Source organism: Haliaeetus leucocephalus, unplaced genomic scaffold (genome assembly GCF_000737465.1).
Source record: "Haliaeetus leucocephalus isolate CR32 unplaced genomic scaffold, Haliaeetus_leucocephalus-4.0 Scaffold0, whole genome shotgun sequence".
Lineage (NCBI taxonomy): Eukaryota > Metazoa > Chordata > Aves > Accipitriformes > Accipitridae > Haliaeetus > Haliaeetus leucocephalus.
The window spans coordinates 7,019,819-7,041,671 of NW_010972436.1; the positions used below are offsets into that span (position 1 = coordinate 7,019,819).

At 37.8% G+C, this 21,853-nt stretch overlaps 1 protein-coding gene across 1 annotated transcript in view; it reads right to left on the bottom strand.

The window, feature by feature from the left end:
- The window catches only part of ITGA8 (integrin, alpha 8), a 119,210-nt gene that overhangs the window by 97,119 nt on the left and 238 nt on the right, over positions 1 to 21,853 (bottom strand). Inside the window, exons 2-8 of the mRNA XM_010562705.1 lie at positions 21,621 to 21,745; positions 10,159 to 10,259; positions 7,356 to 7,479; positions 4,991 to 5,052; positions 3,924 to 3,969; positions 2,810 to 2,935; positions 1,631 to 1,675 (exon numbers count right to left, since the gene is read on the bottom strand). Coding sequence (XP_010561007.1) covers positions 1,631 to 1,675; positions 2,810 to 2,935; positions 3,924 to 3,969; positions 4,991 to 5,052; positions 7,356 to 7,479; positions 10,159 to 10,259; positions 21,621 to 21,745 — 629 coding nt within the window. The remainder of the gene's footprint in view (positions 1 to 1,630; positions 1,676 to 2,809; positions 2,936 to 3,923; positions 3,970 to 4,990; positions 5,053 to 7,355; positions 7,480 to 10,158; positions 10,260 to 21,620; positions 21,746 to 21,853) is intronic.

Sequence of the window (21,853 nt, forward strand, 5' to 3'; positions counted from 1 at the left end):
AACACCTGAAAATACCTAAATCATGGACAAATTTCTATTTATAACTGATTATTTTCAACATACTCTACCAAACAGACAGCTGTGACAGGAGGTTTTCTTCTACAGTGGATTCAACTTGCAGAGACATAGAAAAACTAGTGTTCTATTTCTAACACACCCACAAAATTTACTGTACAACTTAAAAATCAGAGAACATTCAGCTTGGTTTTAGTTCTCCTGCCACAGCACTTTGTGCTATGAGTTCAGCACATCAACTAAGTGAAGTTTAAGTCTTGTTGGTATTTAGTTAAAGCCACAGTGGTGTTCCAGGAACTATTGCTGCTAAACCTAGGCCCTGCAGGATGGGTTGCTCTAACTTTGTCCTTAGAGAATTACAGAACTATGTTACTGGAGCTGCCACCTTCCAGGGCAGTTTTTCCTGGCCATGTGAAACTAATAAATATCATGTGTCACCTTTTGCCAGAGGCAACAACTTGAACCTCAGTGTTTGAGCTGAATTCTAAGTTATGTAATGACATTTTTCTAATTTAAAAAAATATTTATCATTTTAGTCAAAACCTGTTCCTCAGTGCATGTTGCTCTACTTTATCAAATCATGAATGTAGTGTCCTAGAAGGTGGATCATGAAATATTTCAGGTGAAGATTTCACAGTGATGATGTTTTTAAGCAATGCTATTAATCTGTGAGATGTCTGGTTCTCTGTGGATGACAGTTGTTGTCTAAATTATTCTAAATATGTCCTGTATCAAACTTACTTGATCCAGGCAAGAACCATTACAAATCTGAGGCATGATTCTATATTTGGACATTTACATTCATGTGCATTCAGCTTTTTCTAATTCAGGGGACTAATTGAACACCTCATCTTCCTGTAGAATGTTTTCTCTCACTCTAAGCCCAGGTTTTAATAAAAGGAATTAAATTCTTCTGTCTCCTGCTATTAAATATAAGGCTTGGGGTAGGAGCAAAAGCACAGGGAACTTGTTCTTACTGCATTATGCCTGTGCAGGAAAATATAATGTATGAAAAGGGTCAGCTAATGAACTGCCCCAGGCATCCCACCTTTAAGGCACATGAACTGGAACTAGGGAAACTTTTATAGAGCCAACAGCTGCTTTCACCAACAAGAGCTAGCATGCCAGTGTAGACACCTGTCTTTGTCCAGAAGCAGCTGAATGTTATCTCCTAACCTGGACTGTGATGTTTATGTGGCAGTCAGAAGTGTGCTTTCAGCACACACAGACATTTCCAAGCCGCATTGCATCTGGATAGCCAGATGCTGAGGCCCAGCAGCCTCTATGTAGGTGAGTAACTTGAGTATGGACCAACACTGTACAGGACTGCACTGATGGCTCCACTTGTTACTACTGGTCACCAAACTGGCTAAATTAAGTGAGCCTGGATGGCTCCACCTACCACGTTGTCACAACTTTAACTGCTGAACAAATGTGTGGGCACGATACCATAACAACAGATTCAGACCTTCTAAGGAAATATTTGCCTCTGAGAACGCTGGGTCTCACCAGTGTTTCAAATGCATAAAAGGTATGTTCCTGCATAGAGACCCCATATGAGGAATTTAATAGGTGCACAGCCATATGGTTTCCATTCAAGTATATAGCTTCTTACCTTGCTCAGAATCCCCAGTAAATTCCCCAGCAGCCACAGAGTATCCTGTTTACAGATAAATTACAAGCAAAACAACTTGATAAACTATTTCTTTCAAAAAATATGCAAGGACAACCAGATTTGTCTGTTCATCTGATCATCAGAATGCAAATTTTCTAACATTAGTATATTAAAACTCTGTAGAAAAAAGGAAAATTGTTTATCACATTATTATGACTAAATTAACTGTAGGTCTGAATGTATAATAAATCTATCCCTTTTCTCCAAAAATGAGCTTCTAAATCATTAATACTTAATAATTTGTCTGAAAAAACAGCAGGTACTATGATGGTTTGCCCTAACAGGTATTTACACAATTTAGGTCTTCATTACTGTACTGTAATGTGCGAGTATCCTGTTTTAGCTCTGTATGGAAGACAGATTTCCAAAGATGCAGTTAAGTACCTCCTGGAGGTTTAGTAAACCTGTGAGATAATTGCTGTTGACAGAGTAAAGACTTTTGGATTGTATCAGGCACTGTAATTTCAAATCTATGGGCAGAGATGAAAGGATGCATCTTTGCCTTCAAATTCCACTGCATCTTTTCTATAATTATGTAAGAAAAAACACTCTTACACGCAGAGACTTGTGACTATCATGCAAATTCTTAGAGATCAGTACTAATAAAAGGTACACAAAGAGCTTTTTTTTATTTATTACATAATATCTTCAAACTGACTTTTGTTATTGCTTGCTTCAATTGTATCTTTTAAATACTAGTGAGAATAAATTGGGTATTTTTGCAATACTGTACAAAATACTGTAGAACTAAATTTTCTTTTATCTATTAAAAATTTAAATAGTCTTCAATTACTTTAAATTCAATCCATCATCTTGGAATGAAGAAAGACATAAATGGGAAAAATTTGTATTTCTGCTTAATTATTTAAGATCAAATAATAAGAACCCTAATGAGCCATTTAAGATCTCTACCTTCAAACCCTGTTGCTGTGCATAACTTTAAGAATGTTCATAATCCCACTGAAGTAACAGCAAACTACTGATCTGCAGTTGTGCTTACGGCAAAACATGTTTAAATCCTCTCAAAAGTGGGAGATTAGTAACTTAGGGCTTGTTTTCACATTTATATAAGACCCATGCTTTTAGAAATATTGCTAACTGACATAGAGCTTAGCTTACCCATGTAATTGTCATCATACGAGGGTGGTGCCACTCCTGTTTGCTTCTCTCGTGCCAGTTTCCTCAGAATATCCTTGAAGGAATAATTTGCAATGATATCCGCAATACTTGCAGTGATTACCTGACCTGAATTCAAACAACTTCATAAACAAACGGGACATAAAGGAGAGCCACTTTCTACAACACAGGGCTAGCACAACATCAGAGCTGAAGGGATAATATAGCACAGATGCAAAGAGCAGACATCTCTCAATCTTTCTCCATTATTATCCTGAAAGTCTCAAGAGTACACATAAATCAACAAAACAAGGCTTTGAGACTCTATTGAACCGCCACAAAAACATCTCCAGACCCATTTCAAGGTGCTGATTTAAACTAGTCAAGCATTTTCAGGCTCAGCTACCTTTTCATGCTGTACAGTACAAATGTAGTTGACCAGTGGAAGTAATTTCTCAATGGACAATTCAAAGCTATGAATTCCCTACCATCATAATCAACTAGATCTTCCTCCTTTAACAGCAATGTAAAAACACACATCAATGAAGCTGACAACAGGGAAGTTGGTAGGCAGAATCTGGGAATCAGCTATATCATACATGTCAAAACAAGTTAAAAGAAAAATACCCTTTTAAACCTTTACCAAAACCATTTCAGGTTTTACCTACATGAGAAACTACATCTTGGAAACTACAGTGATGCCACAAATGAACTAAAAATACATGCAGATAGCAATAAAAGGTTGTGTTCAGAAACAAATAGTGACAAAAACTTTGAAAATATTACATTTGCTGTACAAATATTAGCTACTATTAAAATTGCAGTTTTTCTAGGGAAAAAGTCAGCTTATTAATTAAATGACAAATGTGCTAAAATGCCAACATAAAAATAATTTCTGTTTGTTTCACTTCCTAAATAACCTACATCCTGAAATTTCCCCTGGCTTATTTTTACTCTCAGTTGTTTGTTAAGCAATTCTTCTGATTTATATTTGTTGAAAATAAGACCAGAGACTGGTTACCTTAAACTGAGAAAACAATGAAAGTCTAGAACAACATTTTCCACAATACTTTCTGCTTCACTTCTTAGATCAAGTTAACCAGCCAGATGAACATACCTTGCCAATAAAAACTACCAGGCCCGCCTACTATCAGGTCTCCATTCTACAAAAAGCAGAATTGAATAAAATTACACAACAAAAGAACACAACAAAATCAAGCATGCATGGAAAAAACAATTTAAATGACCAAAAGAATATCAGAATCATGATAAAGGAGAATAGCCCTGTTCAAGGAAAGGATGTAGGTGCATGGATGTGCAGGAAAATCCACAGTTAAATAAAGTTAAGATTACCCTATGCATCTTCACTTGAATGAAAGCCATAATTTTTTTAGCACTAACAGCATTCTAAAAATTCCTGATTATTTGTAACAAAACAAAGTCAGCATAAAAGGGTCTTCACATTCAATGAAGCAACAGTAATGCTTTACAGAGAAATATACTTTTGTCTGCCCTACAATTAGGTCTTTACTCCTCAGCTATTAGTAATGTGAATAACAATGTAGCTGCAGAACACTGAAAACAATGGCAATGATCAAAGTTATGTGAGATCCTGGTGCTGTAATAATGGCACAAACAGTAACTAACAATAGTTGCAAAGTTTATTCTTTGGCCTACAATGTTGTTTCTGGACCCTCTTGGCTTATAAGAACAACTAGCTGTTTCCCTTAAGCACTTTGACTTTCACCTCCATAAGAGAACAGTCTTACTCAATGACTAGTCTGCCTCCAAGAGCATCCTTATACAAGCTATTTTAACCTTTAAAAACTAGCTGGTGCCTGCCCATTATTTCCTGAAAGTCAGGTCTCTGGAAAGCATCATAAGTGGGACACACTGAGATAGAAGCACATACAAATTTTTGCCTAATTATCTATTAAGACAGACTGAGCAGAGTCAGATTGGAGTGCTGCAAAGAGATCAACAGGTGCTGACTGCAGTGTTTCTTTTATTAATGAAACCAGAAAGTTTGAAGCTTGCAAAGGAGGAAAGAGCTTGCAACAACTTCATGAAACTTTCCATACGAAACATCATGGCGATAAACTTTTGATCACTGAGACAGTGCTTGAGCACTAGGGATATATTAGAATTACCTTTGGTCAAAGTATTTCAGAAGCAGAATCTCACCTTGTAAAAATCTAAGCTGAAACCTGCTTGACAAAAGCCTTGTCCTTCGGGATCTGCATTGCCTGCAATTATGAAGGTAGAAGCATTTTATTGATTGCATAGTGCATGTGGAAGACAGCTTACACACCCCTGGAGCTGTAAGGCTGTAAATACAAAACTACCAGAATATGTGAAAAGAGGTGTATTCTTTCTCAGAAGAGGCAGAGCAAATCAAGACCTTCTACAGGACCCTGAACATGCAGCCCCCTTGTGAAGATTTTGAAAAACAGGACCAGTTACTTGGAACTTTCTCCTCTCACTGCCAAGGAAGAACCTTTGCAACTACTACCAGGGATTCAGTTTGAATTTGGCTGGAGATACAGAAGTAAACAACTTAACAAGAAATCCTAGAATGGTCACCACAGTCTGCTCTGCCATAAACACAAAAATAAGTGTTTACTAAGGCATTCTCAAAAAATGTTGACATAGTGGATGCATCAGCATGGGTCAATGTTCAGACAACATCCTGGTTATCTGTACCATGGCAAGGGAAAGGGGCACATGTCCTTCACGAGGGCCAGCCCTTTAATTGACACACACTTGCTCAATGAGGACTGAAGTGTAATGTAATTTTGGATGCACATTTGTACATGCAAAAACATCCTTCCTGCTTTTGTTCATTTTTATTTCTAGTCTCCAAATCATTATATAATTGTACAAAGCGTATTGGCATGCATTTTAGGGCTTTCCTATGAGTGCTGGAGCTCTGGAAGCCTGCAGGATTGGGAAAATGAGAGCAGGAATGGCCACTTGAACTCTCTCTTCAAATGGCATAAGCCTTTGGCAAAGCCCCAGTGAGACATCAGAATTACATGAAGCAGATCTCATGGTCACCATTTCTTACAGATTCAGCTTCTTTCTGTACCTGTCCATCCAGGGACAAGGATTAGGCTTTAAAAGAAAGACTTGGCAGCACAACTCAGTGTAGAGCTATACTACAATGTGAGAAAAGGAAAGCCACAGAGTAACACTGAATGTACATGAAAATATCTTATGTTGCTATAGGTGTGCAGATTTTCTTGTAGACCATGAAAAGCATTATTGGGCTACATTATCACACACCTGTCAGATGTCAGGAAAATCCAGCTACATGATTTGATGCTGCCTCTAGCTTTTCACAGGCAAGAGACCGTTTAATTATGTGAAGTAAGTGTCTACTTTTTCTGTAAAATGCCTGTTACTTTCTTGGCAAAATAATCCATGAGAAACTCAAAGGTAGGAGCACAGTTTGCACTAGAGGAACAGTTAAAAGGTGTATTTTGAAATTAGCCCATGTGCACATGGCAAGAACGCTAGCTGCAGTAGCAGGGTCTCTGTAGAAGGGGTATCATGACAAGGAACTACATTCAGACTTCTCGTGCTACTGGCTAGCACATACAACTTGAAACAGCCACCCATCTCAGCTAAACTGAAAAACATCATAGCTTCGCTGTGAGGGTTTCCCCTGGAAGGAATAGATAAGCCCATCATATTTGCTATCTTACACACATTACCTTTAGAAAAGTACCTGAAAGAACAATTATAACATCTGTGAGTGCAGAAACTGCCGTACACCCAGCCCAGTCCAAAGGTCAGTAAAGTCACTGGATACTTATATTAATTTTAATAATTTAGAGCACTGAGGTAATTAGAGTATTAATAATCATCATAAACCCTTAGACATAGGAAGCTGAACTGGATGAATAACTGATTTAATCCAATGTGTGGCATTTTATGGAGACTTCTAGGTAACTGAACTTGGTTCTAAATATACGTGCGCTGTTTTTCCCTATTCCCCAAGAAATAAGGCCAACAGATTGCTACCACATCCTGAAAACAGCGCGGAGAAGAGTGTGGAACAGCAGTGCTAATGTGCACAGCTTTCTTCCATGCTGGAAGTCTTTCATAAATGAGCTATTGTGGGTGATATTGGCATGAATGGTGATATAGGCTTGTATGTGTTTGTGCAGGGTCTGGTCTTCAGATGGTGATCCTGTGATGAGAGATTTATACTCAGAATGAGCATGAGTAATTGGTTTAAAATGCTGTCTGGATCTTATCTAGATCTGTTTGCTACATTTTAAAGCCATTTAAATTGAACCAATTACATCTCATCACTATAACTGTATAAGCTTAATTTACTTAATTTCTCCTCTTTCAATTATACAAAAAAAGCATCCAATGCAGGCATATAATTTAGTGTCGATTTTTCTTTAAACCCTCATCCAATGCAATAATGTCATATAGTAATCTTCATTCAACCAAGACTGCGTGAAGACTGAAAGTATGAAAACACTGAGTGCAGTATCAATTCCTCCAACACAAGATTGTTCCTATTAATACTTACTGTTGCGACAAGGTGAATATTCAGCATAGGCACTGAAGTTCTGAATTGCTACATAGCAGGTGCCAACAGGGTCCTTCTCAGGGCTATCTTTAAGGGTTCTCCAATGATATAAGGGAGCACAAGCCTATCAAAACAGAAATTATGTCACATGTGCCTTTCACACACTCATGCATCTGGCAAAGGTAGTTTTTAACAATGTGCAAGGATTCTCTCTGGTATTGTATCATTCACGTAGCAATGATCATAACATATTGACAGAAGAAAATGCACAGCCACTGCTTCTTATAATTTCATTATAACCTGAAAGGCATAGTCTGATCTTTCACTTATAGCCCTTAGCAGGTGAAATCTGTCAGGGACTACAACTCACATTTAAGTATATGTTAGAAATACCTTCTAAGTCTGCTTCACAAGTAATATGTTTGCTCTGTAACTGCTCACTCCACAGGACTTGATCCCACAGTTTAAGATATAGATCACATACATGCAACTGAAGACATTCCTACTTCTGTCTCGGTATGTCTTAAGATAATGGCCATTGCAGTAGAACTGCTATGATTCTATTCAGCAGAAGGAGATTTGTCAGTGTTGTATCATATTGTCTATCACAATCATCAGATTGTCTGCCTTCTTATAAACGCCTGGTTCAAATCTTTGGAAAGATGATACAGTTATAATGTATTCAATAGTCTCTCAGTGATCAGGTTTTTGCTAAACAAATTTTGGCTAGTGAACTAATATTTAATCATCTGTGTTACGGCAGTGGTGTTACAAACATGACAGTGTAAGGATAAAAGACATACAAGTTGTGTAGAGAGAGATTATCTTTTTTGAAAGCAATTCAAGTAATTGGAAAAATAGAAAAGATAAGCTGTCGGGTATGCAAGTCATTCTTCAGGGGTTCCTGTGCCCTAAAACTTTTCAATTGGCTGGAGGGGAGAAGACACCACCTCTCCCTACAACCTTGCCTCTGTAAGATACAAACAAATCCTCCATTCATGTCCTACAATGTCTTACTTTTCCAATCAGAAACCTGTCTACCTCTGGCAAGCATTGTTATTATTCACATTACTGTACAAGCCTTAGTTCTGCAATCAGTTCCAGCTAGATGAACCACTGTGCTACTCAGAGCTTACCATAAAAGTGAGAGCTTCTGGAACTATGGTTTAACGACCAGGGACTCTTAACATGCTCCTGCCTAGAAGACCTTACAGATTAAAACATACCAGAGAGCAAAACCAGAGCACAGCAAGAGGAATACATGTCCTGTGAGGGTGATTTTAGGTACATTTGACATCGAGCAAAACAGATTGAAACAAGTATTATACATAATCATAAAAGTTAACCTAATGCAGTTTACTATCACATTTGTAGTTTAAAAAAAATTTCTGACAGCTAGATTACATTTTCTTTTTCTCTCCTTTCAGTCTACAAAGCTTAAAAGACAAAGTTTTCTAGCTTCAATGTTCAAGTTTTTGCCTGGAAAGTGTTGACTATATCTCTGTTTCAGAAAGCCTGAGAAGAGTTATCAGAAGGAAGCCAAAGTTTGGTCAGTACAGACATAGCACATCAGTTGTGATGAGGTTTTATGCTCATTTGCTTAAGATTCAGCAAACAGTGGTAAAGAACAATTCTATTCCAGTTTGTGAACGGTTGTTTAGTAGAGTACGTAAAATGAAAAATTTTCAGATATTTTTAGAATTTTTACATTGACAATTCAGAAAAGTGATATAATATTTATTCTTACAAATACTTTCTCTGTGTAATTAACTTTTAAACAGAAAGTGCATGTACAAGACTGGTACATGAAGGCACTAAATAGGAATTTTGAGAGCTGATAACAATGACACAAGTGACAGAGAATTAACAGTATATGCTAGCTCTGTAACAGAATAGGGTGATGTTTTATTCATTACCTGTTTCATGTCAAAATCATTCTCTAGGTTAATCACAAGGCATACTATTTAAGGGAAGCATTTCCATTAGATAGCTCTTCCATTACGACTCCTTAAGTAAAAATTGGAAGTTTTAAGCAAATCCCAAGATATGAATTATTGCTTTGCAATTGTAAAAACTAATGACTAAACTAATTATTCTTATCACAATTATTTCAGCGACATTTTCAATGTAAACCTTAGTGCATAAATTGTAAATACAAAATGTCTGTGTATAAGCAGCATCACCAGTACTTTACTCAGCAATAAAAGTACTTGCCCCCTGCTGGGGTACTCTATCAATACAGGTAAAATGTTCAGTGAAACTGGAAAACAGACATTGCACTTTGACAGCAATCTTGATTTGGAGCTTTTTTGTTATGACTTTTTTGCAGCTGTTTTACCACAACTGTGACATAGCTATTCAAAACAATGTAAATGTGACAAAAGAGGTCAGTGCTTTCTCTTACTAATTGATCTTCAGCACAGGTTCTTGGCTGTCATTACATTCTCTGTTTAACATTTCAAGTAAAGCTTCATAATACAAAACATTTTATAGCATCTAGCTATCAGTTACTGTGTATCTCTAAAATACATCCATTATCTGTTTTAAAAAAAATCATCATTCACTTCCATAACAATATGGCATTCTGCTATTTTCACATGGCAGTGGGATCATCTTCACTTGATCAGTTCAATCTGATTTTATAGACTGCTTTCACTTTCTGAGTTATATACATCATCTGTTTTATAATTCATGCATAATCATAGAGTTGTTTCCATAACCTACACATAGAGAGCTATTAAAGATATACGTTTGAGAAAAATACACATTATCTCTAAATGAATACCAAATGCATAAGACTTACCACAACTTTTTCTTTATGAGCTTTGACTGTTGCCCCAAACCATTGATTTGTCTTAAACTCAATAGGTTCCCTGGTGCCATTGACTTTAATTTTCCTGTTGTCTGACAAAGAAAGAAGCAGTATGTTGACAGCTTATTTTAAAAAGTATTATCCTGTGAATTACAGATACAAGTGAACAGATTAATGGATATATTACATTGCATCCACTGTTATCATCCTACCAGCTTAATAGGAAATGGATGTTCTAGCATCATTTAAGCTTTTCACTGGTCAGTGGAAACCAGCTTAAATTCACTTAAACTTCAGAAAAAAATTAAAAGGACTGGAAGAAGAAACTCAGTGTTTCCCCTTGCCAAAAAAAAATGTTTACCTGGAATTTATGATGAAGAATGAACAAGAATCTACAAAAATAAGTGAAAATTCCTAAAAAGTTTTCTCATATGTGGTAGAAACTTTCCATGTAAAAAGCATGCTCCATAATTAGTTTTTGTCAAACAAATGACATTTCTCAGTATGCTTATGCAAAGACCAACACTGCAGAAAGCAAAGGACTTAGTTTTTAACAGAATTACATGTGTACACACTGTCACAAGAGACAGCTTCTTAATGTTGCTTTATATACACTCTTGCAGATGTCAGCATAAGAGAAGCCATCTGGGCAAAGACTCAGGCCAATTACAATGCATTTCAGGTTTTAATAAAAAGCAGACAACCCTTCCTTTCACCCTCAGTTCTCTGAAGTAAACTGATTTCCCATATGTCCATGAGCTATGCTCTTCCCTTACCAGTCATTCCTAATGAACTTCTCAATTTATACATAAGCAGGGCATTACTCCTTCCCCCTTGTGTCTGCATTCCCTTATGTTTGTTTCTGGTTCCTATCAGGAGGGATTTCACAAGAATCAAACCTTTTTATTCATGCTAAGTGAAAATAAAACTATATACTGTCTACCTGGGAATGTTGAAAAAAATGTAATGTTAGATCATATTCTATGGATTTACATACATTTTTTAAAAACTGAGGAAAAATGCAGCCAATGCTTTAAAAAGCCAGCACTTCCTGGGATTTACCTGACAGGAATAGAGATACCTGAATGCTTTTCTAGGAGGTTGGATCACCTGTTACTTCAGCTCGTGGTAACCTCATAAATGTTACACATATAAGCTGAATTAGAAAGAAAAAGGCATTACATTTGGAGAACAAGGGTACTCTATCTCTGTATTTTTTCTAACAAACTTGAAGGAAAGTTGAATGAGAATGAATCTGCGAAAGTTTGAAGGTCTCTGAGAAACATCTTTTTTCATACAAATATTTGTTTCTGTGCTGCGCCAATTACAAAAGCTATTATGGAAATCCATGCTTAGAGAGATAAGAGAAAGAAATTTCAGGAATATTTAGATCTTAAAAATTAATGAAGAGCAATTTAAAAGCACTCTAAAAATATTTGTTTTAAAAATACATTTTATTTAAGTTAGGCCTAAACTTTAAGAGTGTGGTAGACAGCTACTTTGACACACTGCACTGTAGGAGCTGCCAGCTTCTACCTAGTTACTGGCAACATTACTTTTGATTATATTTTCCAATGAAGTCAGACCCTTTCAAACTTTAAAGGTTTCTTTTTTTCTTTTTTTAATGCTTCAGCAGATCTGATCATGATCAATGTCCACAGATGAGGTCCTGAAGCTTTTGAAGCTTGAAAATCAGCCATGGTCAGCTTACAGTAGCCAATGCTAGCCTGGCTCTGAGGATGCTCAGGACCAATATTCTATCTTAAAAAGAGCTTACATTTTCAATCAAAACAGCATATTTCTCTACTGGCAAAGTATACTAAAATTTGAAAAGAAGTTAGTTTTTAAAACTAGTACAACTGTTTGCAGGATTTGTAAAAACCATAGCTGAATTTAGCAGTAAATCTGCAAGAACTGTATGCACCCACCCACCCACCCTGCTTAGTAGCATCTGGTATAGTGTGAATCCTTCATCATGTGGCATGGGATTTTCATTACAAAATAATCAGTAATATATCACAGACACAAAAATTAATAAATAGCTTTTTTCCCTAGATAAATCTCTTTTGACAGAAATTCTCTAATCACCTTTGTTCAGGATCCTTGCGGGAGCTATGGAGTCATAATCCCAGTATCTGAGGTTGTGCCTTAAAATACAGTTTAATCTTTTTTGTATAACAACTAATCGGTATTTCAGATTGCTATGAACCAGCTACTGCTTCCCCTATAACTTTATCAGAATGAAGCTATATTCACAACTAACTTGTCTGAATACACATGGACTGTTATTACCATGCCCTGATAGTATTCAATTAGACAACAAGGCTATGAATGAAGCCACTGTAAATGTCCACTTCTGAGCTAGTCATCCACTTACAACTGAGGACATGATCTAGGGCACAGTTCTTCTCCTCCTAAAGCAAACATCTGAGAAGGTCAGAAGAACCATGGCCTAAAAGTACTTAATTTTATTTTTTTTTTTTACCAATTGTAAATAGTCACAGATGACCAGCTTAGACTAGACTCAGATGAAAACTATTCATTTACTCAGATAAATCCCTATCCAGTTTGAAAAAAAAAGTTGTTATTTCTGTCTTTGGTACTTCCCTCAAAACTGTGTTATCTACATGTTTCAAAAAATAACTTGTCTGTATCCTGACAACACCCTTATATGACAGAGAAATATCCCTCCTTGTGTTATTTATGGAAATCCGAGGCCCACAGGCTATGTCTATACAGTACCTTACCCATAGGCTAAGCTATATTTCCGTAAGCAGCAAAAACTTGGCTTGAATTCAGGTTGTATTCAAACGTCATCTCCTCTTCTGGAAGAGAATGCCTGGCCCCTTTTAGGAAAGAGTCCAGGCTATCTTGTATCATGATACGTGACACTAGTGCAAGGACAGCTAGAATACAAGGCAGCAGCTGGGCTGGGCACACAACGCCTGAGCCTGTCCACAGAGTGGTCCAGGGAGTGCCTGAGTACCAGCTGGATTGCTTCAGGGCCAGCCCAGGAGCTGTTCCAGATGGTCAACAGTCTGGATGACTCGCAAATTTGGCTTGAAACTCAGCCCTGGCGTCACTCTTAATTGTAACTGCCTAAGACTGTATTGCAGGCTAAGGCCCAGACAACCAGGAGTATGCAAAGAGCAGAGAGATGTATAAGTATAAATTTAAGTGCAAGGACATACTTAAACTGCATTTCATCAACCCAAAAGCATCTCATTTTCTGCTGCAGTAGCCAAGACTCCTATATACTGGTACTGCCCCACAATCCAGCTTCAGAAGCAGCTCTGGAGATGGTGAAACATGATTTTCCAAGTCAGTGTTCCTTCATCCAGTCTTTTAGACTCGAGGTACCTAGGGGCTACCAAAGGGAAAAAAGCCCCTTAAATTGCCAAAGCAGGATCGGGACAAGTAGAAGAATTTGAATCCAGACAGTAAAATGCAAACTTATGTAAGAACAACAGTGCAGAGATCCATTTTTAGGAATTAAAGCCTGAACCTGGAGCAAGTGTTAATGCAAATCCATCATTTGCACACATTACACTAAATTTGGCACTTTCTATCGGGATTGGTCTCCTCATAGTCACTGTGTCAGCACATTATAAACTGTTTAACAGGCATGAATCAAACATTACTCTTACAAATATTTATTTGTTGTAGTAATCAGGATCTGCATAAGAAACATGTATTTGCAAACACTGACAGTGGTTCATTGTGGTTCACTGAAAACTAGAAGTAAAAAATGCAGCATCTGTTATAATTTGAAGATACTCAAATGAACAAAAGCAAATAAAAATATTTTAATCAAACTTAACACAGGAAGACAATGTTTCTAATCAAAGCAACAAATGCAGCTATGTAATAAAACTGCAACTGTTTCAGTTAAGTTCTCACCCTTCAGGAACTTTGAAAAGTGTTATCTTTACTTGCTCTGTGTGTGTTTGCCTGTATGTACTAGATAAACAAAGATAGCCATTAACCAAGCATCTACAGCAGGCTCTGTTACACTCTGCCCTCTAATCTGTACCTACTCAGACTACATCCAGGATGGCAAATCCCTTTCAAATGCCTGTTTTGAGATATATATCTGTGTGTGTATCTCTGCACATCCATATGTATAAATAAATACAGAGAATATAAAATTTAATATATATTTCATATACTTATACATAATTATATGTATGCATATGTATAAATAAATACAGAGAACATAAAATTTAATAGGTATATATTTCATATATTTATACATAATCATATGTACACAGGGTAAAGGTGAATAATCACCTCAACCTATCCATATTTATACAAAATGGGAATACAAACATATAAAACATTTAGATTTATATAAATATATATAAGTCAGGGAAAGTGAATATCCCCCTCACATGGGGACAACACCTGGAATGCTATGTACAGTTTTGAGACACCAGTACAAGACTTCCGGGTGTTTGGCCTGAAGAAGAGAAAGCAGAGGAGGATCTATTTGCACTTCATCCAGTGTTCAATAAGTAGAGAGAAGAGAGCGCCAAACTCCCATTTGAGGTATGCAGCAAAAGGAAAAGAGGCAACAGACACAAGTTGTAGCAAGGGAATTTCTGATTAGATATAAAGAAAATACTCTTCACGGTGAGGGTGATTAAGCACTGGAACAGATTCCCCAGAGAGTCTGTGGCATCTCCATCCTTGGATAGTTGCAGAACTTGGCTACACAAGGCTCTGAGCAATCTAATTTAACTTTGAAATCAGCCCTGCTGCATCATTAGGGTCCTGCCTTACAGGAGGGAAGAAAGAGGTAAGGGTTCATACTGGCATACATGGTCCCATATTCTAGAAGTGAGGGAAGAGAGGGGATCCTGTCAACCCTATCACCATGGCAGAGTGATATTTTTTTTGTATCACTACCATAAAAGATTCCAATCATACCACCCATCACTAAGCAAAGGTAAGTCAGTAACATTCACAGAGTCATTGATATTAGAACCTCAACAGAGAGACAGAATACAAATGCAAAGCTAAAGACTGTGATCTAGGGAACCAAGCCAAGCAATTGCCTTCAATACTAATGCTGGGGAAAAAAAGGACTCCATAGTGTTTATGACAGTAGGGACATGCAATACCATTGCATGATGAGAAGAGTAGCTTCTATTTTTAGATTTATCTGATGCTGCAAACATCTATTTAATTTCTGGTTTTTATTGTGTCTTAGATGCTATTCATATGAGTTATTTTAATTTAATAGATCATATCTAGAGAGCTTTATTTGGACCTTCATTCCATGAATTAAGAAAAAAAGAATCATCAAACCTAATAGGATTTTTTTCCTGAAGTACAATCTGATCAAAAACAAATTAAGACCTCAGGGCTTGAACTAACATAGCTAAGGGTATTTTTTCTCTTCTTTAGATAAGGCTGAGACTTATAAAAGAAACCCATGAGGGTCTATTATAAATCAGAATGCTACAAGTGAACCATGAGGCTCTAGATAAGGTCTTACTGGCATAATAGACTGAAATGTGTCAACATTTAAAAGTACAACAAAGTTCTCCCTCAGCACTTTCTCTTGAGATGCAAATTCTGTTTTATAACAGGATTCTAAGTTTTCCCTAGAATCTTACCATCTCTACAGCTAATGATTTTTTCATGTAACTAAACCTCTCGAGTCCCACAATACATCCTTTCCTTATACAGTACCTGGGTTCTGTTACACTCAGCTCAACTGCTGGCCAGATTAGCTCATGTTTTTTATCAACTGCACGCTTGGCCAGAACTGATCTACATCCCCCTCCCCTGTTCTTCTTCAGAGGCTGTTCAAATTTTCTCCGGCTAGTTTAGAAAAATATAACCTATTTTACAAAAACTGGTAAAGTTAACTGATAGCAAAGACAATACCCCAGTGAGTTCTGGAAACTCTGGGGAAGTGGTATCTAAAATTCTGCTTTTAGGAGCTAATTTAAAACATAAGAACTTGTTGCAGTCTGTTAAGTATTACAATTAAAAGTAACCATTACAATGAGTTTCTGAAAGATGAACTATTAGCTTTTTACCAGATTTCAAACGCAATAGTGCACTTCAGGGGGCATTTAAGTTTGCTTCTGGCTGCAAGATGCTTTGTGTGGTTCAGAAGTTCCCCAGCTAATCAAGCGGGGAGAAAGTTTTCTTCATATTGCTCTCCTGCTACCTCTCCTGGCAGCTGAATGGAAGAGCATCCAGTTTAAACACAAGGACTTGGTAATTCTACCTCAATGCTAAAGCAGAAATAGTCATTGTAAACCTCATTTCATAATGGAGAAACTGAAAAGGAGAAGTTAGCTTTGTGTAGGTAAGAGAAGAAAGACAGATCACAGCTCTTTAATATAATGCCAACACTTGTTCCCCTGTCCTCTCATTGGGTTTCAAAGAGTATCACAGTCTTACACTGCAAGGCAACAGGACAGCTTTAAAGGGCAGGGAAACAAGGGAGAAGAGTCTCTGCCCTTTAGTTCATATCTCCTGGAGTAAGGGGATACTAAAAGCCCTTCCATTATACTTTATCTCCGTTCCCTGCTGCAATGGAGCAGGCTAAAGCACCAGTTGTGCTTTCAGGGGCAGTGCTTTCAGCTTCTTCCCAGACTCTTGGCCCTGGCACCTAGATTTAGGGAGCTTCAAAGAACTGCAAATATGGGACTGCAGAGTCAGTGCTGTATCAACAACAGGAAACATGGAGAGTTCCTGCTAAAGCCCCTTCTTAGCTGGAGGCCATATCACTGGCCAACCCATATGGGAATGACTGGTCACATAACTTGTATATGCATGGGTTGGCCCAAATCCTACAGCATGTCAACATTTCATCCTCCTTCCCTCCTCTGCCCCCCTGTCCCTTGTCGGGATCAATCTATTTCATCAATAAGATTAATTATTGATGTTCGTTTGCAAGTAAATCACCTTGTTGCTTTGGAAATCTCTGGATTAGCTACTCTGAAGAACAGAGATAGGTGACTGGAGAAGTTAGTGACAATGTGGGAGAATTGCGTGTAGAACAATTTCAGTTAGGTGGTATGACTTTTAGGAATGGGCCACAGATACTCCTGCACCTCTACTAACTCCAAGCCATCTTCGCAACAGAGTAGTTTAGCCCACACACATTGCCACATTCAGACAAGTTATGCAGCTGCTCATAGCACTCAGACCAACTTGAGCACCCTAACATATGCACAGTGCCACAGAGACGATTTCAGGAGTAGTCTTGATTTTGAATATCAGTGCTAGTAGTAAGGAACGCAGTCTGTGTTCAACAGCTAGAACATGGCACTTATAAATAATGACACATTTTTAAAGGTGTTCTCATATCTTTCACTGCGAATTGAGTGAATACTGAGTGTTCCTGTTGGGTACGCATTAGTAAACAATGCAATGTCTACTCCCTCATGTGATCTTAGCTTCTGAGAAAAAAGGAGCAAGAGAGCTTCACGAACCATAAGGACTTGTCTTTTGTTGTTTAAAGCTCACGTGAGACAAAGAATAGAGTTTAGTCCTGAGCGTCACAGCCTGTGTGGTGGCAGGGAGATTAGCTGTAGCTTGCCAGTGACTCTGGGTGCAACCCTTGCAGCGTCAGCTCTCTGATCCACTGGGGAACATTGCAGTTGCCTTACATCAGTGTCAGTCAGGTCCAGTTAGGGTTAGCATTTATTTGTATTCTCCCTTCAGGACATTATGGCATGCAGGATATAGAATAACTTTCTTTAAATTTGAACTCCAGTTATTTTAAAAATAGAAAGATATTATTCACAGAGAAAAACAAACCACTTCAACAAAACAGCCTCTACAGGACCAAAGACCATCCTGTCTCAGCATTTACCATCATAATAGTAACCTAAGCAGGCCTAAGTTTTTCACTAAGGCATCTACCACTTACTTGGTTCCCTCAAATCACTTTCTGGACAAGTGCCTCCTCTATCTAAGGCAATATATACTTTACAAACTCAACACATTCTTTTTTCCTTCCTTCCCTTCCCTGACTCATGAGCATGTTCTTGTTCATCATTGCCTCTTAACAAGCCTTAAAAGCTTGTGGAGAGATTTTGTTCATTTTTAGTTTGTTATACTTTACAGCCCCATAAGAAGGCATATCAAGCCATTCATTCAGTAAATATCTCAATATCTGTAAAATACAGGATAGCTATAAATTAGTACAAAGTAACTCCACAGCTGTAACACCATAATATACAAAAATGTCCAGAATCTTGACTGAAGCCATCACAGAATACTAGACAAGGTCCTCACTGTTTTCATTTAGTAGGACTGAGATATTAATAGTGTTAATACAAATAACATCAAAGCACTTGCAAATGAAGGAACCCTTCTTGAAATTAGGTCTACTGTTCTTGTGGAAACAGTGAAATAATCTGTCTTACCAATTAGGTGCCCACTTACACACTTATTTGTGGCAGTAAAAGTCCAAATAACATCCAAGTGCACTGTATGTTCCTTCCCCAAAGGCAGAACATAACTTGCATTGAATGCAACATACCTGAGCTTCATTTGTGTACCCAGCCCTCAGAAATGGAAGACATGAGCCCTCATGCTCATAAGTAATTTAAGCCAGTGGTTTTCAACCACTTGGCTTTGTTGATCTCTTGAATTTTTAAGTTATAGTGGAAATTTCACAGTTTCTGTGACCTGCAGCAATTTCATGTATCTAACTTGGGATATGGTATCTGTGAATCTGCTTTTCTTTTATTAATTCTTTAGAATTTAGAAGTCCTCCATTGAACTCTCATGGCTGAAAAATACTGATTTAGTAAATTCTTTATCTATTTGTTGGGTCACATTGCCTTTTAACTGTTACATTATACTCTCCCTTTCTTTCTAGTTCCACTCAATTTTTACTTCTGATCTTAATTAAAAATCCTTTCAATTATTCAGCAGTTTTGTTTCTTCTATTGCATTTAGTGAATCTAACTGAAAGAGCGATATTATTTTGTCAAGAAAAAAGTACTTAAAAAAGAAAGCTTTGTATAAAAATGCATTAAAATGAAATCTTTCAGCTCTGAAGCAGCCTCTGTAGTTTTTCTGTCTTGTTTCAGAAAACATTCCCAAAGCTTTCCAAGACTTTTCAAAATCTCCTATGAGGCATGAAGTATTAATCTTTAAAATTAAAGCTGCTAGAGCTGAATTTCCAGTCTTCTAACAATTACTGGGTGTTTTTGTTTTGAGAGAAAGGATAATCTTGTGGTTAAGGAACTGCAGCAAGAAGAAAAAAATCCCAAGTCAGTTACCAGTATCATCACCAACTTCCTGTATGATCTTTGACAACCAACCCAGACTGACTTTTTTCTGTTTATTGGAATAAATATAAAAACGGGAATATAAATATAAAATGGGAATAGTGGCATTTCTGAATGATGTTGTAGGAGAAGGCATAGTGAGTACAAGGTGCCTGTACAAGAAAAAGCCATAAACTGAAAATGCCCCTCATATTTACTAAGGTCTAAGTCCCACTAGACATAGAGTGGCAAAAGGCTTCAAAAGGAACTGTGTGTAACAGGTTATTTGAAATAGTGTCATCTAGGCTAGAGCTCATGTGGACTGCTCTGTTTGGGGGAATAGTGGAAAAGACAGAAAACTTGCTCCTATACGTAGCATATTTTGGAGAGAAAAAACTGACATGAAATATACATCCATACTTCAGCAAAAAGAGTCACCTAAGGCATATTAGACATGGCCTTTATGTTTCTGGCGATGAAGAATGGGTGCTGGTACAAGCTATGCAAACCTTCCTGAGGTCCCTGTCTGTGAGGGCAGCTGGCCATTGCTGAATTGTGCAAAATGATATCTTTACTGCCCTTGGTATCGGAATTAGACAGCTAATGATAACACTGCTAAATCTGCCTATACTGCAGTCCCTAGTCCAAGTATAGTGCATTCGTATCAACACAATGGGCTCTCTCTGGCTTAATGTCAGCTGCCTACAAGTCAGGCATCTGTCCAGAGGGCACAACTGTCTCAGGTAGACTGAATGAGCCATGCTTTGGAGATTCCAAGCTGAATAGTTGGGGGATACAGTCCAAAGCCTTGTTGATATACTTACTCATCAGCCTGCATTTGTGCCTTTATTTGAAACATAGTATCTGTAAACGGACATCTCTGCCAAGAGTATGGAGTTGTCCTGAGTCTCTTAGTCAACTTTTCTGGAGTTTCCCACAGAAAAGCCACATGTCCTTCTAGGTTTCATCACTACGTTTTCATTCATTTTTCAAAACGCCCCTTTAAAATGTGATGAAATTTTCATTTGGTCTCTAAGTTTTCTGTTCAAACCTGAAATTAATTTGTATAGATAATATATTCCACTTTTGTTACATGAACTGTCTAATCATAAGATGGAAATACAGGAATATTTCCTAAACTGTTTTTACTTTAAAGATGTACACTCAGGGCATATTACAATACAAATATTGTATGCATACTGTCTACGTCTGTACAGTCACATTTATAAATAAGCATAAGCTATACATAATATTACATGCCCAAGTAGCCACATACACATGCAAGTACTATCTCTTACTCTGTTTTGAAGAATCCCCAGCATGATGGGAGAGTCATCCCAAGCAGAGTTCCTAGACACTAACATAGTAATAGGATTTGTGGGTAGCTGGAGCTCGAAGGGGTAAAGAACTGCACTGCTTACTTGCTACATTTAAGTAAGCTCTTCTGATTTAATTTGTGCTCTCAGGAAAAAAATGAATTGTATTGTGTTCACATTTAAATAAACCACAAATTTTAAGATTAAATATAACCTAACAAATCATAACTTTTGCTTAACGATTAAACTGTCAAAGTCTGCCTAAATAAAGCCAATTGGTTTTAAATTCCCTGCAACCACCAACTAGGCTTAAATTATTTTCAAGACCTATAAAGACAACCGAAAACATAAACAGCCTGAATTATTTAAAAAGTGTGTTCCCTCTAATTAAATAAGAAACATCTGTCTTGGGGTTTTGGAAGTGGATCTAATCTATCCACACTGTGCCTAAATCAGTTTGCATCTAGCTTCCAATATTTTGAAATAAAATTCTTGCTTTCTGAAAAGAATCAAACAAGCATGCCGAAGAGGTACTTCATCCATCTGAACAGACAGAAACCCCCTTGCCTTCTGAGCACACAAAAAAAGAGGAATCTGCTACAAACACCTTTCATTAAAGCAAAAAAAAAAAAAAGAAAAGAAGCAGTTATTAAGATGAACTACGCACAGAACCTGAAGTCATACTCCCGTTATTTCTCTGGGGACCACGAAACCCTTCCTGCAAGCGCACATGCATACGGGCTCCCAGGAGCGGGATTTCTCTAGCAGATACTCAGATCAAAGTGGCACAACTAAAGTCAGCGCGGAAGAAACTGGTGCCGAAGGGGGACCCGAGCACAGCAAAGCAACACACGCAACGCTGCGCTACGAGATTCAGCAATTTACTTACTGGTATTATCAAAGGGTATCTGCCTGCACTGGGTGGCGGGCCAGGCGCAGTAGTAGACCGCTCCTCCTTCCACTATGTCTGGCTGCGTGGTGTTGGCTTTGGGAGCTCCCACCAGGACACTGACTCTGCGAAACACACCGGGAAGTCACCGGGGCGATCGGGACCGACGGCCGGCGGCCCCGGCAGGGCGGCCCAGGGGCCGTCACCCCGGCGACCGGCCCGAGGGCGGCGGG